This window comes from Arvicola amphibius, chromosome 9 (genome assembly GCF_903992535.2).
Source record: "Arvicola amphibius chromosome 9, mArvAmp1.2, whole genome shotgun sequence".
In the NCBI taxonomy this organism is placed as follows: domain Eukaryota; kingdom Metazoa; phylum Chordata; class Mammalia; order Rodentia; family Cricetidae; genus Arvicola; species Arvicola amphibius.
Window position 1 is genome coordinate 121,293,048 of NC_052055.2, and position 15,496 is coordinate 121,308,543.

Consider the following 15,496-nt stretch of genomic DNA (forward strand, 5'->3'; position numbering starts at 1 on the left):
AATCTCCTTAGCTTATAAAGTCATGAATAACCTAGTAGTCCCCCCCTCACTTCAGCTTCTCCCCAGTATACATCTGGTTTTTTTTCTTCAAGATTTATTTATTTTTATTTATTGTGTATGAGTGCTTTGCCTGTGTGTATGTATGTGCACCATGTGTGTGCCTGGTACCCTCAGAAGCCAGAAGAGGAATCTCTTGAAACTGCTGTTATACAGAGTTGAGAGCTGCCATGTGGGTGCTGGAAAACAAGCCACAGTCCTCTGGAAGAGCAGCCAGGGCTCTTACTGCTGAGCCATCTCCCTGGCCCCACTGCCATGACAGCCCTTGAGCTACTGCAGTACTTCACCCCCAGTTCTCTCTGGGTATCTGGCTTGGCTCTCCTTTCTGAGTCTTTCCAACGCCAAGTGAGCACCAGCTCAGGGACTATTTTGCACAGCATTCTCTGGAAATATCAGCTGGGATGGGCAGCAATGCCTGAGACCCCCTAGCACTCCATACCCAATAGGTGCTTGCATTTATTTCTTCCATAAGTAATACCTGCAGGCGTGTGCCTGTTGCAAACACTAACAACTCAGGGAAGGAAAGCAACCTCTCTAAAAGACTCACAAGGCACGGGAGCAAACAGGCAGAAATAAAAGCTGACAACTTTACAAAGAACCCAGCAGACCAAGGGACACAGTGACTTGGGGTCACAGCTCAGTTAGGAGCACAGGGAACATGTTTCTGATCAGAAGTCCATGGTTAGTATGGGATTCGATGGGAAATGAGAGCCAATCAGCAAATGTGGAGAGCTCGGGCATGGTGGTGACCACAGAGAGGTTTTGTTGGGGATATAGTTGGTTGTCCATATTAGAGGAAGAACACAAGGACAGAGACAGAGGTGGAAAGTGAGTCACACGAGGTCACTTCACGTACAGAGACAGATCATTTGGGGGGGGGGGTGCTCTCCAAATCTACCACACTTCAAAACATGTGCTCATTTAAATTTTGTTTTTCTTCATCAATAATCAACACAGTGATTATAGACTATGTGTGCTTGCTGTCTTTCTCACGGATGAGAGCTGTGTCTGGTAGAGGTAGATATAAACACCAAATAGAATCAATAAAAGCAAACCCTGAAGTCTTCACTGACTTGATCCCTTCAGTTTTAGTTAACTGAACCAGAATGTTCAAGCTTATTGGGGAAGTGCAATTTCCACAGGGGCAAGGCCAGCCTAGTGATCAACTGCTCACCAGCTCTCATTAAAATGAGGGCCACTGAGAAGCTCTTGAGTCCTTCATGAACAAAGCAGGGGACTGGGTGTGGCTAAGTTGATAGAGGCAGAGTGCTTGCTTGGCATGCATGAAGCCCTGGTTCTATGCCCAGCATGACATAGACTGGGTTCCTGCTTGTTATCCAAGCACTGGGAAGAGGGGAGAGAAGCTGGAGATCGAGGTCATCCTTGGTTGCATAGTAAATCTGAAGCTACCCTGGGATACATGAGATCCCATCTCAAATACAAACTAATAGAGAGCAAAGCAGAAATGGAAAGAGAGCAGATCTCCGTGGATTCCAAGTTAGCTGAGATACATAGTGAGCTATCTCAAATGAATGAACGAATGAAACAAAAAGAACAAAGGAAGAAACCAGAAATGAGAAGCTATAAACAGGGAGGAAATGACTTGGAAGACTCATCTCTACTTAACCCATGACAAGTCAGTTCCCAAGAAGAGTCCTAAAATTCCCCCTGCCTACTCAGCTTGGGCAGAAGAACCACTATGGTTAAGAATGGTTGGGAGAAACTGCAGCTCTTTCTGGACTTGATTTCAATATCATCTACTGAAATTTTCTGCATTTCCAAATATTTGCAGTATGAGGTCAGAATGCACACCAATGAAATAGTCCAGGCGATAACTGAGAACACCCAGAGAAGTGCTCACGTGCTCTCCCGTGTTTGTCTCTGTAAAAATGTGCCACCTACCCCACCAAGTCATACAGCAGTCAAAATTAGATATGCTCATTTCCCAAGTCATCCCAGTGCCCACAGGTTGCTGGTCACAAACAAAACGTGCAACCTTCTGGCAGGTTTATGTGGCCTTAGTGATGAAGCAAAAATCTGAATGAGGAAATGAAAAGCAATACTTGATACACAAACACAGGAGAGGATAGACAAAAGTCAACTGTACACCTGAAAGGCAATTACAGGTTTTGCTAATTAGCACGGGAAATGCATATCAAAATCAGAGCCTGCTGTGCAACCAGCAACCTTCATCTTTGGTCCTCAGGGTGTTGCCTGATTGCCTATTTTTCTTAGTGGACACAAATGTTTTTAGGAGACATAGGCTCTAGGCTTTGGCACACACAAAGATGTAACACCGGACAGAATTGTTATCGGTGTGGCCCTACAAACCCTGCAATCATATTGAAAAAGTTTGTTCTCTTGGGTGTGCTCTTCACTGGCTCTGAAGAATACAGAAATAAGCACTGCTCTGGACAGGCGCTAATTTTTGACTACTATCAACATCATAAAAGTCAGCAGCAAAACACTTTCCTAATAGGCCCAGGTTCCCCGTTTCTAGGTAGAGCACGTTAATCGTCTGGCAGGGACTCAGCATAGGGAAGTGTTCACCAGGCAGTACCTGAGAGCTGCTCAATTCACAGAAGAGCTGGGACTAGTGAGGGCTCAGGGATCAAGAGCACTGGCTGCTTTCCTAGGACGCACACCGTGGATCACAACCACTCATAGCTCTAGACAGAAGATGTGAACTACACAGACACCAGGTACAAATACACACAGCCACTCTTAGACACACACAAGATAATAAAAAATAAATCTTAAAAAAACAAAAAAAAACAAGCTGGGCGGTGGTGGTACACCAGCACTTGGGAGGCAGAGGCAGGTGGATCTCTGTGAGTTTGAGGCCAGTCTGAGTCTACAAGAGCTAGTTCCAGGACAGTCAGCAGTGTTACACAGAGAAACCCTGTCTTGGAAAAAAAAACAAACCCCATAAAAGAAGAATTGTTAGAATCTAGCTGGAGTTAACAGAAGACAGATGCTCTGCTCCAGTCATGGACTTGCTCAGTCAATGAAGGTAACTTTAGTTTGCTAGGGAGACACTAGATAGTTGGTGGGCTTCCCTATGGCGATAAAATTATAGTCAGTAAAATTTAACCCTTCAACTAGATCTTAGTCTTCATTAAGGCCTCTTCAATGTAAGAAAACACGTCCATTATCCATTCCAGGATGCTCAATTAAACCAAAACACAATACTTGCTAGTCCATAAATCATTTTTTTTCCCTGTTAAAGTCTATCCTCAATAAAAATCCTAGGGTAAAACTCAGACCTAACTGACATTTTCCAAAGTAAATCACAGACACACAGCAGTAGCATTTGTTCCCCATTCAGATTCCACAACATTCTCTTTTCCAACCACAGCTTGCAGCAGGCTCCATAGTCTATGCTCAGCTGTGTGGAGCCTCTGGCCATCCTTGGAAGCCTCTGCTCTGGCACTGAGACAGGGCTGTGGGAACAGCATGTCATTCTTAGTTACTGCCAGTCCTAAACTTTCATTTGCAGGGTCAGGTTAATGCGGCCGAGCTCCTGCACATGGGCCAAAGTGCCTCTCCTCCTCCTCTCCACCCGTCTTTGTCATTCACTTCTCCCTCTATTTTTTCCCTTCTATAAAGGTAACACACAAGTGAAAATGTATCTGTCTGCTTGTTTTGGGGAAAAGATTAAATAGCCCCTCCCCCCAAAAAAAGATTGGAGAAGAGTTGGTTTTGCACTGGGAGCATTGGGAATGAAATGCCACAATCTGGACGCTGAGTGACCTGCCCCCGATCTGCACCCCATGTGTCAAAGGGTATTAGGAGCAGTGAAACCTCTGGGCGGCAGGGCTTACTTAGGTCATTAGGAATATGGATTTGAAAACTGGAATCCTGGTCTTTTTCTTCATTTTGCTTTCTAGCCACACAATGAATGGTTTTTGTTATACCAACATTCCCTACCATTGCTACCTGGCACCCGTAGCAGACACCTAAAAGCCATGGGCCTGACTATGACCTGGAACCTTTAAAACCATGAGGTGAAATAACCTTTTTTCTCTTGACATAAGATAATGTTCTCAGGCATGTTGTCACAGAGAAAGAAAGATGACTAATATAGAAAGTTCAGGAAGAATAGTAATGTCTTACAATTCTGTTTGACTTTTACAATAAACATCCTTTCCACTTAGGAATGCCAGAATTGCAACAGGACCAAACGTGTAACTGTGCTTAAGCTGTTTCTTCTTCGGGCTGGAGAGATGGTTCCGCACTTACGAGCAAATGGTTTGCTCTTCCAAATGGATCTGAGTTCAATTCCCAGCACCTACAATGGCTCACAACCATCTGTAACTCCAGTCCTAGAGGATCTGACACCCTCCTCCCTCCTCTGTGGGCACTGAATGCACATGGTGCACAGTCATGCAAACAGGCAAAAGATCCATAGACATAAAAATGTTTAGAAGATGTTTCTTCTCTTATAGCACAGTGTGTCTCTAAAGCAGGACAGGGCAATTTAAGGGAGAAGGTTGTACTCTAGTTCACAGTTCCTCTGAGTGGAGGCACAGCCACAGAAACCCCAGACAGGTGGCCACACTGCAGCAACAATCAAAATGAGTTAGATGCTACTGCTCAACTTGTTTTTCTCTATCCTATTCATCCTAGATGCCCTGCCAAGAGAATAGTCCCAGCCACAATTTAGATGGCTCTTCCCACATCTATTAATTCACTCAAGATAATCCCCACAGGCATGCCCAGAAGCCATCAGATTCTACAGTCTATCAAGTTGAAAATAATACAGTGTTAATCAGGTACTAGGGAAGCTGTCATGGTGGGGAGACTGTTGTGGAGCAGAAGACACCTGCTGGAATCTGTCTTGCTCTCACAAGGGTGCCACCCTGCATGTGAAGACATTCATCAGCAGTGGAGCGAACCTTAGGCGCGATCACCAGACTGGTCCCATCTGAGTGCATTCTGCGGTTTCCTATGCCCAGGTGCTCTCAGTGGTGACTGGCCACTACAACACATCCATGCACGACCTTTCCTTCCTTCCGTTTTAGAGACCTTTCCCCGGCTCTCTACTCCTGGCTGCTGGGATGGGATCCCAGGCTCTGCTTTCCGGGAGGCACCAGACTGGAAGAAATCTTTTCCAACATGCAGGGGCTGCCATCTGCCCCAGTACAAAAACTTTCAGGGATCAGCAGCCTCATTATCACCTCCCTATCCGTGAGGGCTCAAAGAGGGAAACATCTATGTGGACAGGCACTTTAAGAAAAAAAATTATAGTCAAAATTCCATACCCTCCCTCTTTTGCAACTCTTTGCAATTTTCATAAGGACTCATTGCTGACTCTAAACAGGCCACACTGCGCCTGAGACAGTAAAAGTGCTAAAGTGCACCATGCATAATCTTTACTTTCTGTGCTCCCCACAGGTGCCCAGGAGAGGTGGGGGACAGAATACTCTCCTAGAGTCTGAGCACTGTTGAGCAGTTCTGTGGGCTACTTGCTCATCCTCATCCTCCAGCTGATGTTGCAAATGCAAAAGATTCACTCACACATCATTGAATTCCTCCAGGGACCTTGCAGGCGTAAACACATCCAACAGACCGATGACCTGCAAGAACACAGAAAAATGAATCAGTAGGAAAGCAGTGGGCTCCCACAGCGCCCATCAGGTCTGCAGTGGAAAGAGGACAGGTTCCAAATCCAGTTCTACTGGTGTGCTGGAGGACTGACTTGCTTACCCCACTGCATTTCCGTTTTAGACTTGTTAACATCATTTCTTCTTAGGGATTGAGGATGTTGAGGATTTGTTTTTAAATTTAAGATATGCAGTACTTGCAGACAAGCAAGCAAGCTCTGTCCTAACTGCAGACAGCTAAGGATGCAGCTGGTAGGCTGCCTCTGAGGGACCGGCCCTTGAGCAGGTGTATGAGAACAAGGGTTCAAGTTCAGTCAAGAACAGGCCAGCTGACTCAGCTGATTACCCTCACAGTGACTGTGTCTCTGTCATTTGCTACCATCAGAAGTTTTTGTATAAAAGACTGAATATTGTAATGGCCTTTAAGAGCCTGGTTATGGTTGTTGCTATTCTCTTTGGAGGTCAAACTTGCTGGAAGTTTTGTTTTTTAAATGTGTATGAGCATGTGACGTGTATCCTCAGAGGCCAGAGGGAGGCACTGGATCCTCTGGAGCTAGAATTACAGGCAGCTGTGAGTCACCCAATGTAGTTGCTGGTAACCTCTATAAAAGTACCAAGTGCTCATAGCCACTGAGACATCTATCTCCCCAGGACAGTCTTGGATCTTCACTGTGCACAACTGCTTCTATATCTTAAGTGCCTAACAAATGTCTGCAGGATAATCTGAAAGGTGAGACAATTTCTATATTAAGTGTAAGTTTTCTGGTCTTTTCCCATCTCCCCTTTAAACATGTCAGTAGACAAGAAAATTGAGACATTCAACTATGTGCATGCTTTTTAAAAAAAACAAAGCAATGGAGTTGGAGTGGTTTAGCAGTTCCAATCCAGCCAGAGCTACGTAGATTGACCCTGTCTCAAACAAACAAACAAACAAACAAACAAACCTTTAAAAGACAAAACCCACTAATATCAGAGTATGGGGCCTTTAAGACTGGGCCCTGACCATCCTGACATACAATGACAGTGCAGCTAAGCAGCAGTGTGCATAACCAAAACCCATCTTCTGGGGTGGCAGAGGGGCTTGGCCATCCTTCCGGGGGACGGAGTTACATTCTCAACATCAGAGTCATGTGTCTCACAAGCACCTGTGACTCCAGATGAAGGGTATCTGGTGCCCTTTTCTGTCCTCCATGGCACTGCACACAAGTGTATTCCCACATGTACACAAACACATATACATAATTACAAAACTTATAAAAAGTAAAACTCCATCTTTCTTCAAAAATTTTCTTATCATTTTGTGTATATAGGTGTTTTGCCTGCATGTTATGTCTGTGAACCACATGTGAACAGTGCTAGCTGAGGCCAGAAGTGGGTATCAGATCCCTGAAAGTAAATTTACAGACCACTGTGGGCCAACTTCCACAAGCTGTCCTTTGACATCACATACACACGCACACATGCAAATACACATACCCACAAAATAAGGAGTTACATACAAAGAAAGGTACTGAGGGCTGGAGAGGGCTCAGCAGTTAAGAGCACTGGCTATTCTTCAAGAGCAGTCAAGCCTGGTCCTCAATACCCACATAGTGGCTCCCAAGCACCTGTGACTCCATCCAGTTCCAGGGAATCTGACATCTTCTGGCCTCCAAGGGCCCTTTACCTCATGACTCACATAAACTCAAGCAGGCAAACACAAATCACAGAAACTATACATACATTTTTTTTAAATTAAAATAAAAAAAAAAAATCAAGTGCTTCTTAAGATCCTGGAATAAAACTGCAGCTCTGGGAAGAGGTAGCACCATCATCCTCAAGTAGCACAACCCAACCCGACAGCCCCAGCGTGGTGTGTGTGCACCTGCAGCAGTGCACACAAAGCCCTTGGTCTGTGCAAGGACATAAGAACTTACATTCTCGTGTTTCATGTGCTTCAGCAGGCGCAGCTCTCTGTAGGTCCTTTTGGCATGAATGATGGACTGAAACGGTCTTGACAGCTTCTTCACTGCCACACGATGTCCTGTCTTTGTATCAAAAGCAGCACTAAGGAGAAAAAACAACAACAAAAATCCACCATTAAAAGTGCTCCAAAAACTACTTCTAATACTTTCAAGGCAATTCCATTTCCAACTTAAATGTGTGGCAGGACACAGGAAGAACAGAGACTAAGATGAAGACTACAATGACTCTGCCCACTGCCTACGAGCTCCGGTTTACTCTCCATGCTTTTTCTGTCTCCGTATGTCTACATCAGTGGTAGCTAGTACTTCCCAGAGAGGTACAGAGAGTAGGGTTTTATACTCTCCAGACCCTAGGTAAGGTTCCTCACACTCAGCTTATAGTTGTTGCCTGAGAGCAGCTAGAGAATAAGAACCTATAAAATGGGTGTGGCTGTGTTAGAATAAACTTCATGAAGCCAGGCAGCCATCTGTCCAAAGGAAACAACACTGATAATCTCTGTATGTACCCCGTGACCAGGCTTCTCTGTCACCTTGCTACGAGATGCTGGTCAAAGGAAAGGCCTCAGAAACCACCCTGCTTTCAGAAGAAGAAGCTCTTTCCAAAGTGTTGGGCACTTTACAGACTGAGGTACAGTGGGAAGCTCTCTGGGTGCAGGGAGGAGTGGCAGAGAGAATAAATACTTATTAGTGATGAACACAGCGACCTCAGAATAAAGATGGGAGAACACAACACTGACGAACGACAGCACAGCATCGCCGTTAGCTAGGATGATGCGCTAACTTTCCCTTACTCCAGGAGTCCTCCTGTCACCCCCAAACCTACATGGATCCTCAATCGTTAGCCGTCAGTTTGATTTGGACCCGTCCAGCCTTCTTTCTGAGCCTTGTCTACCTCTTTATGCAGTAAGCTAAGCAGACACTTGCGACAGTGTCCATCAGAGGGCGCTCTCTCTGCACACACGTCCCTGTAGCACAGGTGTCTTCACACTGTTTAAAAACTACCACTTCCCATTTGTTTTCCTGCTTGCAATTCTGAAAAACCCTCAGCCCTGCTGCTGTTATCTATTGACTAGAATTTTCCATCACCCACCAAAAGTCTGTCCTATCAGAGAGTATCCCTCCATTCCCAACTCCTGTCAACGTTCTTGGCAACTACAACATCCAAGTGGAGGGCATATCCAACGCCCTTGTTTCCTGACCCCTCAGGAAACTCCACCTCAGACAGCCCTTCAGGGCCGCACTCCAGCACCCCACCCTGCTTTTCGGTTTGCTTTAGTTTACTCCACCTTGACTACTGCGAAGTTGCCGACTTGATCATCACTGTCTCTCCAGCCGCTCCTTCTTCAGTCCCTAATTGCTCAATAGTGATAATCACTCCCTTGTGCCCTCCCCTTGGATAGTCAAACCTCAGGTGACCCCAACCACTTAGTTACCCACGTCTGAATACAAGGCTAACTGTGGTTGAAGAAAAATAAAATGTACAGACTGACTGACTGACAATTCTAAACTTCTGAACATAATTTCAAATATGCCCTAAAATAGTGCCACCTTTTTCATAAGGCCATTTTCTACTCTAAAATAATCACTTGACATTTTTGCCTCTCAACACCCCCCCCAACACACACACTTTCCTTGAGAGAATACAAGCTATCAAAGTGAGTTCCATCCCTCCATGTACACCTGTTACCCCAGGTGCCCCGGACCATGCTCTCCACAGCCTCTCTTGCTCTAAGGCATCCCCTCTGATCAAAAGCCCAGACTGACAGTGTTCTGAAGCCAGCCACATCTTTTCAGAGACATTTCTTTGCATCCCCCTTCTTTCCTTGTAATATTGGATTATACTATTTATATGCGTATGTGCATGCACATGTGTGTGGGGGTGGATGGACAGAATGACAGACAGAGACAGACTGAGAATTGAACCCAGGGATGTGGATGGTAGGCAAACACTACCACTGACTCACTAACTCCACCCCTCTACTGGGTCATTCACTTCAGAATATGCTCTAGAAATTTCCCATTTTATTAAAGTTCTTTGATGACACCACACACCACCATAGTTAAAAACTTCTCCAAATTCTCAAGGTACGGGAACCATTCATGTTAGCTTCACTCGAGGAGTTAAAAAAGCTGAACACCATAGAGCTGCAATCAGAAATTGAAGAAAGGCCAGTGGTTTGCATTTTCTCAGACCCTTCATGCACTAAAATAAGAGTTCCTAACCTACATCTCTGCTGTCCAAACTATACTTCAGGAACCAGAGGCCCTGGCACTGCCTGAGAGGCCTCTGAGATGATTCATACAGTTCGGGATATGAAGCTTGTTCTCAGCTCCCGTTCCTCCTCCAATCCTGCCTGCTGGAACTGCTGCTCTTCCTTCCCAAGTCCAGTACTGGTCCAATGACCACTTTCCTGGATTAGCATCTGGCATGGTTACCACTTCCGCTTCCTCTTATTAATCCCTACAGACATGCATAACAACATTTCTACAGGCTTTCTAGAACCGTCTCTGCACTGTGTAGTCCTGATAATGGAGTTCTTCGAGGGATGTCCTGGGCAGCCTCCTACATTCTCCTTCTGACAACCTCCTCTGTGGGTTCAGTGTGGAATGCCCTCCACAGGTGCATGTGTTAAACACTTGAGTCCCAGCCGGTGACACTGCTGTTTCCTTCTGTTACTGTTATTAGACAAAGTCTCAAATAGTTCAGATTTGCCTTAGGCTCACTAAATAACTAAAAATAACTCCTGGACCTTCTGCCCCTACCTCCAGAACACTGGAACTACAGATGTGCCACCATGTCTAACTAGAGAGTCTGGAAAATTTAGGAGACGGGAGGGCCCAATCAGATGGCTCAGTGGGTAAGGGTTGGGCCTGACAACCTGAGCTTGGTTCCTCGAACTCAAATAGTAGGAGAAAAACAACTCAAAAATGTCCTCTGACCTCCACCCCCACAAATTGAACAAATATAACCTGTTGTTGTTGTTTTTACTTAGGAGGTGGAAGTTGGCTGGAAGGAGGTTGCTTGGGTTGGGCATCTTATCTTTTCTATCCCCATAATGCTCTGTTCAAGTCTATGGGTCCAGGCAACCACACAAAGACCCTGAGAAAAGAAGAGCTGAAGTAGCCTTTGCTCCAGCCCTCCCAAAGTCTCCCTCCTCTAGGTGGCCACACAGGGGGCAGTGCTGGGGAAGGACAAGTGGGCGCTGCGAACCCCACAACAGCTCTCCTCCTGTCACTGTTACACCGGGTGAATGGATGGCCGGCCATCTGGCTGCTCTAGCCACCCTTGCTCAGCAGGTAAAGGTGCTGGTCACCAAGCCTGATGACCTAAGTCCAATCCTACATGTTGCTCACCCCCCACACACATACACAATTTCAAAAAAATAAATAGGGCCCGGCTATGATGGCGCACGCCTTCAATCCCAGCACTCGGGAGGCAGAGGCAGGCTGATCTCTGAGTTCAGGCCACCCTGGTCTACAAAGTGAGTTCCAGTACAAACCAGGGCCGTTACACAGAAACCCTGCCTCAAAACACTAACAAACAAATAAACTGTGACTCTTAAATTCAAGGAATTTCCTTGGTGTAGAGAATAAGACGTAAATTTCCTTCCACAGCCTAAATGTCAGATGAGATGACCGGGTCCAGCTGCTCACCCAGTCAGTGGTGCCCATGTGTGCATCCCATCAGGACCATGACCTTCTCCCACCCCAGGCCTACTCTGGGTGTGTTGTTTCTTTCAGTTCCTTAAACTATTTGGACAGGCTGCTACTGCTGTTCCTTCACCACCAGCCCCGACTCACCCCCCGCTAAATCTTTGTTCTTCATGGACTTATTTAGTTGTCCCCCTCCTCCAGGATGTACCTCCTGGCCTGAGGGAGACTCTGGGAGTCTTCAGCCCTCACGCTCCCTGTGTTTCTACAAACCCTAAGAAGACAACCCTCCTTTTCCACAGTGTGTGAGTCCTGACCACTCTTTAAACTCAGTTCTCTAAACTGGTTTGTAAGTGGGGAAACGGCTATGGCTCCTACATGATGTGGCTTTTTCAACTTCCACCTGGAGTGTCCTCCCTTGGGGTGAGCCTGTGGGGAGCAGGGAGGGCCAGCAGGTGTGACTGCACATACAAGTTCAGCTCGGCTGGGGAAACACGACAGCTGTCCATGACGACCGCCCAAGCATGCCATTCTCAGCTGGCTCCAGAGCAAGGCACGCATGTTCTACCCACCCGACTCCACTCACTGGTCAGTGGGTGACAGATGCTTCACCGGGATCCAGCAGCTCCCAATAATCACAATGATTATTATATGTTTATTTATCACCCACCAGGTAGTTAAACAAGGGCTAGGCTCTGGAAGTAGACTGTCTGGGTTTTAATACCAGCTCTGCCACTTAATAACCGTATAATCTTGAGGAAGTTAATTAAATTCTATCAACCTCATATATAAAATAACGATGATGTTTGTATCTAATCTAAAGTACAAGCTTTTATGGCAGGTTTAACAAAACGCTAATTTTGTAAAACTCTAATACCAGACATTAATAACAGCTGCTGTTGCCACTCACCCTGGGCATCTTGAGGGCAAGAAGTGCATCAGCTTCCCTCACCGTCATGGTACAAAGGGCTTACCCTAACTCCTGGCACTCAGGACATTCTCCAGAACTGTTTAACAAAAAGTACACCAGAGAGTATTTTATAATATAGTTATTTGGGGATAAGGAAGAAAAACTTCAGTTTCCTCAGTTGTCTCTCAACAGTTCCCTCAGGGTGGGACACACCGGACAAGTGCTAGTCAGCAAACTGAGCCATGCGTCCTTTCCTACGCTTATTTCGAGACAGGGTCTTGCTAACTTGTCTACACTGGCTTCAATCTATAATCCTCATGCCAGGCACTTGTGTTAGGATTAGAGACCAGCCACCACTCATGGTTTATTGCATTATTTTTTTTATGGTTACAAAAAAACAGTAAGTATAATAGCTGATGTCACAAAACTTATCTATTTGCGATAACAAATATATACGATTCCAGGAATGCCCAATAAAACAGCCAAGAGACAGTTTAACATTTCTCAAAACGCAGACTCTGAAAATATATATATTGCCAGGTGTGGTGGTACATCCCAGTACTTGGGAAGAGGCAGAGGCAGGCGGATCTCTGGGAGTTCGAGGCCAGCCTGGTCTACAAGAGCTAGTTCCAGGACAGGCTCCAAAAACTACAGAGAAACCCTGTCTCAAAAATAAAAAAATAAAAATAAAAAATAAAAAAATAAAAAGCACATATATCGAGGCCTGATGAAACAGTTCGGCAGGTGAAGGATCAGCAGGTAAAGGCTCTGCTGTCAACCTGAGAACTCAACCCTGGGACCCACATGGCAGAAGGAAAGAACTGACTACTGCAAACTGCCCTCTGACACCACAAGTGTGAGCCTGTGAAGATGCACACGCACGCACGCACGCACGCACGCACGCACGCACACGCACGCGCGCACGCACGCACACACTGAAGCTGGGGGTAGTGATTTATGCCTATAATCCTAGAGCTCGAAAGGGAGAGACAGCAAGAACATGGTAGAGGCCATCTGGACTACAGAGGAAGACTTGTCTCAAACACATGGACAAGACACAAACAGAGCAGGGTTCAAAGTGTGTGGCCTTTGCAGCCTGGTCACAAGAAACTGCTTGAAACCCAACAGGAAGAGTTTAAAGTCTAGTCCATCCTCATGTCTCACACATGCAGCAATCAGCAAGACTCCACTTCTTTCAGGTACTGAGGGCAAAGAACGAGTTTCAGAAGCAAAGATGATCCTATCGTAGGGAAATTTTGAATCTGTACAGAAGAAATGTCTAATAACATGCCAGACTTTTAACATTTTTGAACTGTATGTGTTTCTATTTTCAGATTTATTCTTTTTTGGTTTTTTGAGACAGAGTTTCTTTGTGTAGCCTTGGCTGTCTTGGAACTAGCTCTGTAGACCATGCTGGCCTCAAACTCACAGAAATCCGCCTGCCTCTGCCTCCCAAGAGCTGGGATTAAAGGGGTTAATAGCCACCACCACCTGGCTATTCTCAATTGTGGTTTTTTTTTTTTAAACAAGCTTCCATCTCTCAAAGAGGCCATTAGTTTAGTGAGAAGCATGAATCACAGTGCTGCTCTGTCACTGAGTGGCATTTTCAACTTAATGAAACTACTAGTTAGCAGCAATTATATTTCCTTTGAATGATACGCATATGGTCATAATCACCATATGTAAATCTGGAACCTATATCCCTAAACCATAATCATTTTTCATTTTACCAATTTTCAGATCTGTATTCTGCAATATTCTCAATAATGCAGTCTACCCAGTCAACCTGTTACTGACAGGTGCTTAGTCACACACATAACAAAATACCATCTCAAAGAACACCTATCTCACTGCTTCTTCCCAATTCACATGCTATGTCAGAACATACTAATTTTTACAACAGAGGACACACACTCCCATTAAAATACAATTTACACATAAGAGACATGCAGGAATTACTCAGACACTGTTCTCATGTGTTGCTAACCCTCCAGCAAAGGCTGCTAAAGTCCTGGCTCTACGCACTAAAATTCGCTTCCAAGGCTCCTTCTTCTCCGTATCAAAGCAGTATTTGAAGAGAAGAGAAATTATACTTTCTGCCCTAAATTACAAATCATGCAAAAAACAAATGGAAAGCTCAAAGAAAAGAAATTCAAACTCTATTTCACGTGTGATCATGATACTAGATTCTGGCACCATCTCGTTCTTTTGACTTGAAAAGGCAGTTTGTTTGTTTAGTTGTTTTGGGGTTTTGTTTTGAAGACAGGGTCTCTCTGTGTAGCCCTGGCTGTCCTGGAAACCACTCTGTAGACCACATCCACCTGCCTCTGTCCCCAAGAACTGGAATCAAAGGCGTTTGCCACCACTGCCAGGCTGGAAAGGGTAGTTTGAGACACAATTGATTTCTCACTGGTCTGTAACTTACTGAGTGGGCTAGACTGGGAGGCCAACATGCCCAAGATCTGCCAGTCTCTGCCTCCCCAGTGCTCAGATTACAAGTGCCTACCACCACCCCAGCCCTCCCCTTTTTAAAAATGCAGTTTCTAGGGGAACAAAATATCCCCTCTGTTGAGAACCACTATCTAGAGGAAGACTTCAAAGCAGCCCTGTGCTGAGATCTAGATAGTAAGGAGGCCCTCTGCCAATGGCTACGAGGATGAGTGTCCTTCCAAGAGGACCCTCCAGCACAGTCTTATTTTATCGCCATAGCCCAATAGTGGGTTCCATGGGACATTTCCTACATTCTGAGTATGCTATGCCTTCCTATTTTCTAAAGTGTCATTACAATGTACTATCAGAGACACTTCTCTATTTTTGTTTCAAAGTTTCAAGAGCGGTAATTTTTAAAGTAATCATAAATAATTCATTCAAACGAATCTGCTATACCCGACTAATCACGCTGCACTGAAGTTCTTACGAGCATGCGACAGGTTTCCATACAACAGCTCTCAACTCCGTATCCAGGCTACACGCATGTGCTGACATTAACTGCACGGGACTGGTGTCTCCACAGCACAGAACTTCCCACCTTCTACAGTATCTGTACACTGTGTGACAGCACTTAGGATATTACCTTCTGCTGGATAACAAATCGCCCCAAAATCTGGAGCTTTAAACGTGGTTTATTATCTCCCACTGCTGTGGGTCAAGAGCCAGGGAGTAATTTAGCAAGGTGGCTCTGGCACACTCGAGCTGCAGAAAGACACGGGCCACAGCAAGTGTCCTCTAATTGCTTTAAATTTTGTTTCTGTATGTGAATGAGTGCTGTGGCTGCACGCACCGTGAGCATGCAGCAGTCACTAGAAGAG

General features: G+C 45.4%; 1 protein-coding gene across 4 annotated transcripts in view; it reads right to left on the bottom strand.

Annotated features, from left to right (window-relative positions):
- Positions 1 to 15,496, bottom strand: part of Mapk14 (mitogen-activated protein kinase 14) — a 60,785-nt gene that overhangs the window by 29,972 nt on the left and 15,317 nt on the right. For all 4 annotated transcript variants that reach the window (XM_038343907.1, XM_038343906.1, XM_038343910.1 and 1 more), the window contains exons 2-3: positions 7,580 to 7,709; positions 5,578 to 5,636 (exon numbers count right to left, since the gene is read on the bottom strand). In XM_038343907.1, coding sequence (XP_038199835.1) covers positions 5,578 to 5,636; positions 7,580 to 7,709 — 189 coding nt within the window. The remainder of the gene's footprint in view (positions 1 to 5,577; positions 5,637 to 7,579; positions 7,710 to 15,496) is intronic.